General features: G+C 36.1%; 1 protein-coding gene across 4 annotated transcripts in view; it reads left to right on the forward strand.

Annotated features, from left to right (window-relative positions):
- EPC1 (enhancer of polycomb 1) overlaps nt 1-12505 on the forward strand; it is a 115217-nt gene that overhangs the window by 86214 nt on the left and 16498 nt on the right. For all 4 annotated transcript variants that reach the window (XM_017853107.1, XM_017853108.1, XM_017853105.1 and 1 more), the window contains exons 3-10: nt 2248-2393; nt 2790-2996; nt 3337-3485; nt 4555-4714; nt 8562-8738; nt 8821-8910; nt 8992-9140; nt 10772-11124. In XM_017853107.1, the coding sequence (XP_017708596.1) occupies nt 2248-2393; nt 2790-2996; nt 3337-3485; nt 4555-4714; nt 8562-8738; nt 8821-8910; nt 8992-9140; nt 10772-11124 (1431 nt within the window). The remainder of the gene's footprint in view (nt 1-2247; nt 2394-2789; nt 2997-3336; nt 3486-4554; nt 4715-8561; nt 8739-8820; nt 8911-8991; nt 9141-10771; nt 11125-12505) is intronic.

Here is a 12505-nt window from a genome sequence, read left to right on the forward strand (position 1 = left end):
AAAAAAAAAAAAAAAAAAAAAAAAAAAAAAAACCAGAACATTGAAAACATTGCTAGTTGGTTGCTATCAATTTGGCTTTCTGGATTATTTCGATCAGTCTCTTAATTTAATAGAACTTTCTGTGATGATGGAAATATTCTGTAATCTGTGCTAATACAACGCTAGCCACATATAGCTATTGTAGCACTGTGGCGATTGTGACTGAGGAACTGAATTTTATTTAATTAATATAAATTCAGTTAGCCACACATGGCTAGTGGTTACCATATCAGACAACACAGACCTGCATTATTTTGGTTAGGCACAAAATACATCAAGTGTTTTTAATCTAACAATTTCAATCAACTTGAGGATCTCTAAAAGCCTGTTTACATAATAATGACAAAATGAGATGATGGAAAATCATTGGAGGGCCCATGATTGCAGGTACTATGAGTACAGAGATGTTAACATCTAGAAATTTTTATAGTCTGAATACTTACTTATTTTAATTAGGAATGTTATCGAAGTGATATAGGTCAAAATAAAAAATAAAACAGTGAAATAATACATTCAACTGTACCAATATTTTTTTACTTCTCCAGGCCAGACACTATGTTAAGCTTTAAGCAGAGGTGGCGGTATTTGGCAGCTAAATAGTGCTCTTTGTACCTATCACAGACTTTAATGTCTGACTGGTTTTGGAGGTTATTTCCCCCCACTTTTAATAGAGGTTACATTAGAATACTTTTCAGTAGAGTACTGCAAGCAGAGGTGGTATACAAGGTGAAACCTGTTACCCTCCACTTAGAGGTACAGAAATAAAGAAGGCATGCCTCTCCCTAAAGAGATCACGCACATTCTATTAGGGAGGCATGCTTAACAAGTACATTATAAAGTATGAGAAGTGGGTTCTTAGCCACTAAAAAAGATGAAAGTGGTTAGGAACCACTTCTTGGGTGGGGAACAATCAAAAAAGGATTCTAGAGGAGTGATACCAGGCTGGGTGCTAAAAAGAATAAATAAGCATTTGCCTTCTTGGTGGCCAAGCAGAAAACAGGGATTTTGTAAAGGCCTGCACTATCATGAAATAGCATACTGGATGAAATCAATGAAATCTCATCTTACTAGATCATAAAAAGAACTGATGACACTGGAGAGAATAGGAAAAAAGGACCTTACCCCATTCTAAAGATGTGGAATCTAAGGTTAGTAGAAGGAATTAAGTAAGGGAAAGATGTGAGACAAATTTTTATGTTAAAGCTGTTTAATGTTTTGCTTATCATATTCATACCAACCTAGCTTAATTTTGGTAAGTAATTAAACAACATTTGATAGTAGCAGTGGTTCTTGTCAGCAGATCTAAGATCCTCCCGTTTCCGTCAACATGACAGTGTTCCCATAGAGAAACAAACTTCCTAGGCAGGAATGTACTCACTGAGTGACAGCTGCTGAAAACTCAAAATCTGAAATGCTCCACATTTCGAAACTTTTGAGCACCAGTGTGATTCCACAAGTAGAAAATTATACACCTGCCCTCATGTGATGATGGGTCACTTTCAAAACTTAGTTTCACGCACAAAATAATACATAAAATCACCATCAGGCTATGCATATAGGGTATATGTGAAAAAAATGAATTTTGTGTTTAGGCTTGGGTCCCACCCTCAAGAAATCTCATTATATTCAAATATTCCAAAATCCAAAACACTTCTGGTCCCAAGCATTTTGAATGAGGGATTCTCAATCTGTACTGTTATTGGTAGTGACTTCTAACACTTCAGCTTTAAAGACCGCTCCCTTAGCTTTTGATAAAGTAGTTGAATAATCTACAAAATAGGACTTAAATATTATAGAAAAAAATCTTATTTAAAAGCCTTCTTCTTTTATATTGTAAAATTGCCTATGTGATGATTTTGAGCTATAAAATGGCACTTGCACATGGTTCAGCCGAGTAAGTTTTAATGATTGCTTTATGTTCTTAATAATAGGCTTCTAGTTTATTTGCTTTTAGGAGTGGTTGGAGGGGGTCGCATCCGTTGTCTTTTATTATTTATATGTATATTCATAGTGAAGATAATCTCCTTTCTTTAACTTTAAATGTGAAAGACAAATCTGTAAACTTAGATTGTTTGCGACTTTAAAAACAAAATCCAGAAATTCTTTCTTATTTCTTTAGAAAGTGTAGGTCTTGTTTTATGCAGACATCTGTGAAGTTTTGTTGGTGAATTCACACAGTAAATGATTGCATATGGTTCCTTCTGTCAGCTTTTAGTTTGGATGCTGAACAGCCAGATTATGATTTGGATTCTGAAGATGAAGTATTTGTGAATAAACTGAAAAAGAAAATGGACATCTGCCCATTGCAATTTGAGGAGATGATTGACCGCCTAGAAAAAGGCAGTGGTCAGCAGGTACAACTTCATTTGTATATAACAAGTATATACATATTCTGTGTAAAGAACTGTATTGTATGGAAAGAGTGTGAGATTGTAGATTGGGGGTAATCAGGCAGACTTAGAGTTAAAAAGTATGAATTCAAATCTCATCTCTGCTTATCAGTAACCTGTGTAATCTTGAGCAATATGTTTAAATTTTTCTGTGCCTCGGTTCCCCTAGGATTGTTGTAAAGATTAAATAATGTATATAAAGCACCCTAGTTCAGTGACTGACATGGATAATGTACTCCTCAAGTTTCCCATTTGTTAATAATGTTGTAATATCGATTATTGTCCTTTAAATTTAGAAGTAAATACTGATGAACCTTGTATGTGTATTGTATGAAAATGACATAATGGTTTTACATTTAGCCAGTCAGTCTGCAGGAAGCCAAACTACTGCTAAAAGAAGATGATGAACTAATTAGAGAAGTTTATGAATATTGGATTAAAAAGAGAAAAAACTGTCGAGGGCCATCTCTTATTCCATCAGTAAAACAAGAAAAGCGAGATGGTTCCAGCACAAATGATCCTTATGTGGCTTTTAGAAGGCGTACTGAAAAAATGCAGACTCGAAAAGTAAGTGAATTTGAAGAATTTTTTTGATAGTTATTTATATAATATTTATAGTTAGGACTATCTCAATACTATAGTTTAATTTATATTCAAATATAACTTTCCAATTATAAGAAAATACTTAAAATAAATTGAACTTAAGATTTATTATGCAGCTGTTAATGTTATATTTTAATGTTAATCCATTTAAAAATCAATACAAAATTGATTTCCTGGTGATCTGTGCTCCCTTTTATTGTCTTTAAATTCTAATTTAACCCTTCAAATATATAAATTTAATGGGTCAATAACTATACCACTAGTTAGAAATACTTACATTAAACAAGCAACTTCACATTTGCAGAATCGCAAAAACGATGAAGCCTCTTATGAAAAAATGCTTAAGCTGCGACGAGATCTAAGTCGAGCTGTAACTATTCTAGAGATGATAAAAAGAAGAGAAAAAAGTAAAAGAGAGCTATTGCACTTAACACTGGAAATTATGGAAAAGAGGTAATGTATATTTTAATAATGTTAGAGGAAGTATAGTGCCATTAACATTTTGTGTATTGAGTTAATTTATTTCCTATGTAATAATCTAATTACAGAAATATCTTTTTTTGATAACAGAGACTTTAAATTTGTGGTATGATACTTTTTATACTTTTACATGTTTTCCTCTATTTTCTTTAAAAGTGACTGGATTCACTTAACACTGGACTGTTAAATAGAAAAGGGCAAAGAAAGAGGGGGAAAGGCCCATATATCTTACCACTCAAGCATTTGGCAAGGTACACAATGAAAACTTAAAAAAAAAAAAAAACCCTGCCCTATTTCTAGTCCCTATCCCCAAAGAAAACCACTTTTAAATTTCTTGTGGTTACTTTTAGAAAAATTACATTTAAAGCCCAGTCAATTCTAATTAGCAGAAAGATCCATAGCACCATTTTAGGCATTACTTTCAACTTCTTCACCAAATCTTTCACCAAAATTGCTACGTTAAAATTCCAACTTTTGATTTCTTCCCCACAGTCTTCTATTTATATGCCATGATAAAGCTATAAGCCAAAAAAGTAAAAGGAAGAAACAAAAGGAATTATGTAATCTTTAATTTTAAGAGACATTGAATAGTCAAAGTTTAACTACAATCTTGCTTTAAATGTAATTGGTATTTATAATTACATCCTAGTCAGCTAGTTATTAATGGTTATAAAGATAAATACTTACAAAATTAACTTTCCAAAGTTTTCTTCTTTTCCTGCTTTATTTAGGTATAATTGACAAATAAAATTACATATTTTGTATGTTGATCAAAGGGTACAAACTTACAGTTATGAAATGAATAAGTTCTGGAGACCTAATGTACAACATGGTTAATAACAATGTATTATATACTTGAAATTTGCTAAGAGTAGATCTTAAGTAATCTCACCACATATACACACAAGGTAATTATGTGAGGTGATGGATATGTTAATTAGCTTGATTGTGGTAATCATTTCACAGTATAAATGCATATCAAAACATCATGTTGTATTCCTTAAATATATATAATTTTAAACTTTCATTTGTATAATTTTAGGTATAATTTGGGCGATTACAATGGAGAGATCATGTCTGAGGTTATGGCACAGAGACAGCCAATGAAACCTACTTATGCCATCCCCATCATCCCTATTACTAATAGCAGTCAATTTAAACACCAGGAAACAATGGATGTGAAGGAGTTCAAAGTTAATAAGGTGATTAATGTTTTTGTGATAATAGTATAATGGGATGGTATTTTATCATCAGAATGAAGGTTAAAAAGAAAAATACATATAGGCTGGGCACGGTGGTTCATGCCTGTAATCCCAGCACTTCGGGAGACGGAGGTGGGTGGATCACCCGAGGTGCCTGACCAACATGGTGAAACGCCGTCTCTACTAAGAATACAGAAAAATTAGCCAGGCATGGTGGCATGCGCCTGCAATCCCAGCTACTCGGGAGGCTGAGACAGGAGAATTAATTGAACCCAGGAGGTAGAGGTTGCAGTGAGCCGAGATCACACCACTGCAATACAGCCTGGGTGACAAAGCAAGACTCCATCTCAAAAAAAAAAGATAAAGAAAAATACATATAAACTCCACCTTAATGTATACTGCAATGATTGTGCCATAATATGAAGAAAAGCAGAATTTTAATCTATAATTAAAATTTTATTTTTGTTTCTCTTCCTTATAAAGGGAAGCTTTTGTTACTATATCTGATAAAAGGAAAAATACTCCTTTTACAAGTTGTAGGATTATGAAGTATTGAAATAATTCATACAAAATATGGAGAGTTAGGGATAAAGTGATGAAATCCTCCCTGATCAGATGAGTTTTCTTTCTTTCTTTCTTTCTTTTTTTTTTTTTTGAGATGCAGTCTTGCTCTGTCACCCAGGCTGGAGTGCAGTGGCACACTCTCAGCTCACTGCAACCTCCAACCCCCGAGTTTAAGCGATTCTCCTGCCTCGCCTCCCCTAGTAGCTGAGACTACAGGTAGCGTGCGCCACCACGCTGGGCTAATTTTTGTAATTTTAGTAGAGATGGGGTTTCGCCATGTAGGCCAGGCTGGTCTCTGAAACTCTTGACCTCAGGTGATCCGCCCGTCTTGGCCTCCCAAAGTGCTGGGACTACAGGTGTGAGCCACCAAACCCGGCCTCAAATGAGTTTTTCTGTCTTTTGTGGACACAAATCATGTATAAGAAGGAATTTTGGTATCTTAATAGTTTGTAATATAATGATTTAGAAATGGAAATATTTGACAGATTAGTATTTAACCAAATCACAATTTGTGAAGAATAAAATTTGTGAGAGGAAATAAAATTAGTGAAGGGAAATGAGGTAAATAAAGGGGAGCCATTAATTAAGTGGCGCTTTCTTGGAAAGTGTACATCTGAGGAAAAAGTACCTTATGCATTTTTTTGTATGAAATTTTTCATGACCGGGCGAGTGGTTCATGCCTGTAAGTAATCCCAGCACTCTGGGAAGCCGAGGCGGGCGGATCATGAGGTCAGGAGATCGAGACCATCTTGACTAACATGGTGAAACCCCATCTCTACTAAAAACACAAAAAAATTAGCCAGGCGTGGTGGCGGGCGCCTGTAGTCCCAGCTACTTCAGAGGCTTAGCAGGAGAACGGCGTGAACCCGGGAGGCGGAACTTGCAGTGAGCCAAGATCACGCCACTGCACTCCAGCCTGGGCGACAGAGTGACTCTGTCTCAAAAAAAATGTTTCATGAAACTTTGAATCTACCATACCAGTTAATTTGAGGAATGGGCACATTTGTCATCAGTTTTATCTCCCGTGTCATTTAATATCATTGTCACACAGGTTTTTTTGTGTGTGTGGTAAACAGACCTTCCAGCCTGAATGTACAACCTGCCACACCAGTTTGAATGAATGATGATTTCCCCAGCCTGGACTTTTTTTGGAGGGGAGAGGGGGGAAGTGTTTAAAGCAGTGCCAGGGACCAGACCATTTGGTGAAAAAACATGGACTTTTTTTCCCCCCACTTTGTTAACATAGACATTTTGATTTTTAAAAAACATAGGGGACGATGGGAGGAAGAATAGAGTTATTCTCGTTACTCTCTTCAGTAACTGGAAAGTTAGAGCTGTGCCCCAAAATACTGTTTTAGTTTACTCATGTAAGTTTTTATTTAAATTTTGCATTGATCTAAATTTTATGTCCTGCATTTATAATATATTAGTTCTAAATATATCTTTAAAGCTTAATGGGATTGTTTCCACTGTTACTATTTTTTTTTTTTTTATTTGAGACAGAGTCTCGCTCTGTTGCCCAGGCTGGAGTGCAGTGGCGCAGTCTTGGCTCACTGCAACCTCCGCCTCCTGGGTTCAAGTGATTCTCCTGCCTCAGCCTCCCAAATAGCTGGGACTACAGGCACGTGCCACCACACCTGGCTAATTTTTTGTATTTTTAGTAGAGACGGGGTTTCACCGTGTTAGCCAGGATGGTCTCAATCTCTTGACCTCATGATCTGCCCGCCTCGGCCTCCCAAAGTGTTGGGATTACAGGCATGAGCCACCCCGCCCGGCCTCCCACTCTTAACTGTTTTAATGTGGTCCCCCAATCTGAGCCCTACATGATTTTGTGAACTACTTTAGTATTATCCTTCAGTTTTCATATTTTAAGATTAATTATCCTATTCTTTGCTTTCCTCTGTATGTGCCACTCATGCTTAAAAGTTACTTACTTTAGGCCAGGTGCGGCAGCTTACGCCTATAATCCCAACACTTTGGGAGGTAGAGGCAGGCAGATCACTTGAGGTCAAGAGTTTGAAACCAGCCTGGCCAACATGGCAAAACCCCATCTCTACTAAAAATACAAAAAAAATTAGCCAGGTGTGGTGGCGTGAGCCTATAATCCCAGCTACTTGGGAGGCTGAGGCAGGAAAATCACTTGAACCTGGGAGGCAGAGATTGCAATGAGCCGAGATCGCACCGCTGTACTCCAGCCTAAGTGACAGAGCAAGACTCCATCTCAAAGAAAAAAAGAAAAAAGACAAAAGTAATAGATAGTAATGTAGTCCTCAAGCACTGCCCTAGCTGATGGTTGATGTTAATTTTTAAATAATGTTTTGCATTGCCATGGCCAGCTTTTGATTTGATTATCCTGTCAAATACAACAATAGAAATTGTAGAGAGATGCCTTATGGTTTGGGAAAGCCATGGTTTTCCCAAAAAACCATAATGTCATAAACTACATAAAACGTAACATAAATATTTAGCGTATTCACATAACCGTGGTGCTTGCCATGATCTTTTTCTTTCCAACAAATACAATTTTTGCCACTACTTTACCTTACCTATTGCCTACATATCAAATTCATACTTCTCCCAACCTTTGCCATCATCTGTAATCCTTGTTTCTGACGTGCTGTGTTCCATCAGCTCAGTTACTCTTGCCTGTATATTTTATCCTGAATTTCCCCTATTTAATGATTTCATATCTTTATCCATTAAAACTGTTCAAAATTCACCATTTCAGAAAGCTTTCATTGTTCAGCCCGCAAATCCTTACTACTCTTTATTTGTATAACCCCTCGCTCAGCATTATGACTTTGTTTTCTACTATGTTAACAGTTTCTGTAGTTTGCTTTCTGTATATACGAAGACATTTTCATTATTATTTGTCCTATATTTATTATTTCTTGAGAATAAGGACTAGACAATCAATCCCCTTTTAAAAAAAAATTCTCTCTAGAATTTTCATAGAAAATTAAGAAAATGAGAGGAACCAGCAGTAAATATACTAATTGCAGTTGTAAGACTTCAGAAGTTGGAGAACTTCTGTTCTCTCCTTTTATTTTAATTGAAACAAAATTGTGCGATTATGTTTAGATTGTAGGACAAATTTATGCTTTCATGGAGGCCAACTTCTCTAGACTTTACACTATAAGATGGCCAAACATAGAGTCTTGTGTCTCTTATGAATATGAATGCCCTCATTATAGCAATAAACTTCTTTTTAAAATTTCCCCCAAAACTGCAAGTTTGTTGAACATGGTTTCTGGTGTATAATTAATTCATGTCTTTGTTGCAGCAAGATAAAGCCGATCTTATCCGACCGAAACGGAAATATGAAAAGAAGCCCAAAGTCTTACCATCGTCTGCCGCTGCTACTCCCCAACAGACGAGTCCTGCTGCACTGCCAGTTTTCAATGCTAAAGATCTGAATCAGTATGACTTTCCCAGCTCAGACGAAGAACCTCTCTCCCAGGTACAAATACAATTCTCTGTGAATGTTGAGGAGGGATATAGGAAGTCACATATCCGACCTACTTTCTTTATTTCATTTAAAGGTTTTGTCTGGTTCTTCGGAAGCTGAGGAAGACAATGATCCTGATGGTCCTTTTGCTTTCCGTAGGAAAGCAGGCTGTCAGTACTATGCTGTAAGTTTCAGACTGTCTTTGTAAATAATAAACTGTTTACCTTTAACTGACAAAATTAAATAATTTGGATTTTTTTTTAAGCCTCACTTAGACGAAACTGGCAACTGGCCTTGGACTAGTCCTAAAGATGGAGGATTAGGGGATGTGCGATATAGATACTGCTTAACTACTCTCACCGTACCCCAAAGGTGTATTGGATTTGCACGAAGACGGGTTGGGCGCGGTGGAAGGTAAGGTATTTCTATATTCCTAGCAGAAGGATTTTTTAGGCATTAGGGTGATCGAATTTAACTTAAAGTCAGGTAATCCCTCTGAACAACTCATTAGTTCCTATTTGCTATTCTTAACTGATTTGTTGACTAAAATATTTTTGCTGCTGTACTATCTGGTTCTTACACATCCATAGCTTTTGTCATAACTCTAATGGGTCCCTAATGGACCTGCTTTTCTCCCCAAGGTGGAAAACTTCAGATAAATTATCAAATGATAGAATTGTGAGAAAAGGCAACAGATGAAGACAAGTGTAAATCCTGATTGCGCACAGCGTATTAAGTTAAAGAAACTGCAAAAAAGTTGTTTCACACTAACTAGTATAATGGGTTTAACCTGACAGTGAAAAGGATCCATGCATAACCTGATCTTGACATCCCAGTTTGTCAGGATCTAATTGTTCTTCCTTTGTTTAAACCTTGTAGAATTCCTTCCTTCATACTCTAAATGTCTTTATGCAAGAAGTTGTTCATATAGGGACAAGAAACAAATAACAAAACACATAAACTCAAGGAATGGAGAGACGTTAATGTATAATGTGTGGGGAAAATTAAAAGGGAAAGCAAATAATGGTATCAAGGCAATTTTTCAGGAAGAAACCTAAGGGTATATTTATGATAAACCAATGGCTTATACATTTTTTTTTTGTCTTTAACTCTCAATTGCAGAGGGTTTTTTTTATTATTATTATTTAAACGTTGGTTAAGAATTATCTAGGCACTGAAATGCATTTTATTTAGTCCGTTTTTTTCCATCACTATGTTGGCATCAGGAGCAGTGAAAATTCTCTACATTGGCTATATTTTATTCTATTACTAACATTAATCAATGTTATTTTGAATTGGAGTCATTTATAATGTTTATATGAATAACAAGAGGCCAGGCATGGTGGCTCACACCTGTAATCCCAGCACTTTGGGAGGCCAAGGTGGGTGGATCACTTGAGGTCAGGAGTTTGAGACCAGCCTGACCAGCATGGGGAAACTCCATCTCCACAAAAAACACAAAAATTAGCTGGGCATGGTGGCAGGCGCCTGTAATTTCAGTTACTTGAGAGGCTGAGGCAGGAGAATCACTTGAACCCCGGGGCGGAGGTTGCAGTGAACCAAGATAGCACAATTGCACTCCAATTTGGGTGACAGAGTAAAACTCCATCTCAATCAATCAATAACATAAGAATATATCCTCTAGAGTAGTGGATCTCAAATATTTTGTCTATAAGAAATGTTAATAGTATAAAATACTATGTTTTTTGTTGCTTTTCTTCTTTCTTCACCCTTTCCCCCCAAAAGAATGAAGTTTTTGCTTAAATATAGAATAAATGTATTCGCAACATTTTATAAAGCGTTCATTTTGGTGCTTTGTAATGGAAGTGAAAATCTTTGGTTGAAAAACAATTTGTTAAAAGAACTTTTATTAGAAATTGAGATTATAGCCTATAAGAACCAAATACTAAAATAATCAACTTTAAAGCTTTAAATATTCAGTATGAGTTGGCCTTTTGGCAGTTGGGGGGAAAAGGAAAAAGGTTTCATATATAATCTTTGAATAGCTATTTTAAATAACTGTTTCTTATCTGATTTTTTAATAGGGTCTTACTGGATAGAGCTCATTCAGATTATGACAGTGTGTTTCACCATCTGGATTTGGAAATGCTTTCCTCACCACAACATTCTCCAGTCAATCAGTTTGCCAATACCTCAGAAACAAATACCTCGGACAAATCTTTCTCTAAAGACCTCAGTCAGATACTAGTCAATATCAAATCATGTAGATGGCGGCATTTTAGGCCTCGGACACCATCCCTACATGACAGTGACAATGATGAACTCTCCTGTAGAAAATTATATAGGAGTATAAACCGAACAGGAACAGCACAACCTGGGACCCAGACATGCAGTACCTCTACGCAAAGTAAAAGTAGCAGTGGTTCAGCACACTTTGGTATGTTGACTGTTATGATGTACATTTCTATAGAAATATCAGGTCCAACCATTTGCCATTTGTTTGACTGTGTGGTCTGTTACATTTATGGCTTAAAGTCCTTTTCTCTGAAACAGTTAAAAAAAAAAAAAAGAAAAAAGAAAAAGAAAGATCTTGGTCTAAGTATTTATTTGAATCCTGTTGCTATAGGAGTTTGTATGTATGTGTCTTCATTTAAACATACCTGCGTACAAAGATGGTTTATTTCTATTCAATACGTGACATTTGTTTCCTGGATACAGTCTGTGAACTATAAGATTTATCATATTTTTCAATAATATGAGAAGAAAATGGGCCATAAATTGTTAACTGTTTTATGTTCAGATATTTCTCTAGTTTTTACCTAGTCTTCTTTAACATAGAGACCAGCAAGTGAATATATATGCATAACCTTATATGCTGACACAGTAATTCAGAATAATTTATTAAAGGTAAACTAATTTTTCAGGGAAGAACATTTAAAGGGTTAATATTTTGAAATGTTTCAGATAATATCTATTTTTTTATTGTGGCTTTTATTTGAAATGTGTCTAAAATAAATGCTGTTTATTTAAAATATTCCTATAATCTTAGCTGTCTGTTTTAAAGCATAAGTTTGTGTTATTTGAAGCATATATATTGTAGAAATTCACTATTGAATTATGTTACTACTGATTTTTGTAAAGGTAATCTAAGGACTATAAAGATATTTATTGTTCCCCCAATTCACCCTGTAGGATTATAGTTAAACTGCTTCATAAATATGAACATTTGCTCTGATTCTTAAAGACCTCCAGAAAATGTTCCGTAAACTAGTTTACTTGGTGGTTAAAAAAAGTACAGTTGACTCCTGAACAACATGAGGGTTAAGGGCACCTCCCCATGCAGTCCAAAATTCATGTATAACTTTTGACCCCCTAAAAACTTGACTAATAGTCTGCTCCTGACCAGAATTACCAATAACATGAACAGTCCATTAGTCTGTTAAACAGTCCAAACATACATATTTTGTGTGTTATATGTATTCTGTACTATATTCTTAAAACAAGCTAGGAAAAAGAACATGTTATTAAGAAATTTATAGGCCGGGCGCGGTGGCTCAAGCCTGTAATCCCAGCACTTTGGGAGCCCGAGACGGGCGGATCATGAGGTCAGGAGATCGAGATCATCCTGGCTAACACGGTGAAACCCCGTCTCCACTAAAAAATACAAAAAACTAGCCGGGCGAGGTGGTGGGCGCCTGTACTCCCAGCTACTCAGGAGGCTGAGGCAGGAGAATGGTGTAAACCCGGGAAGCGGAGCTTGCAGTGAGCTGAGATCCGGCCACTACACTCCAGCCTGGGCAACAGAGCGAGACTCTGTC

This window comes from Rhinopithecus bieti, unplaced genomic scaffold, assembly GCF_001698545.2.
Source record: "Rhinopithecus bieti isolate Rb0 unplaced genomic scaffold, ASM169854v2 scaffold_35595, whole genome shotgun sequence".
Taxonomy (NCBI): Eukaryota; Metazoa; Chordata; class Mammalia; order Primates; family Cercopithecidae; genus Rhinopithecus; species Rhinopithecus bieti.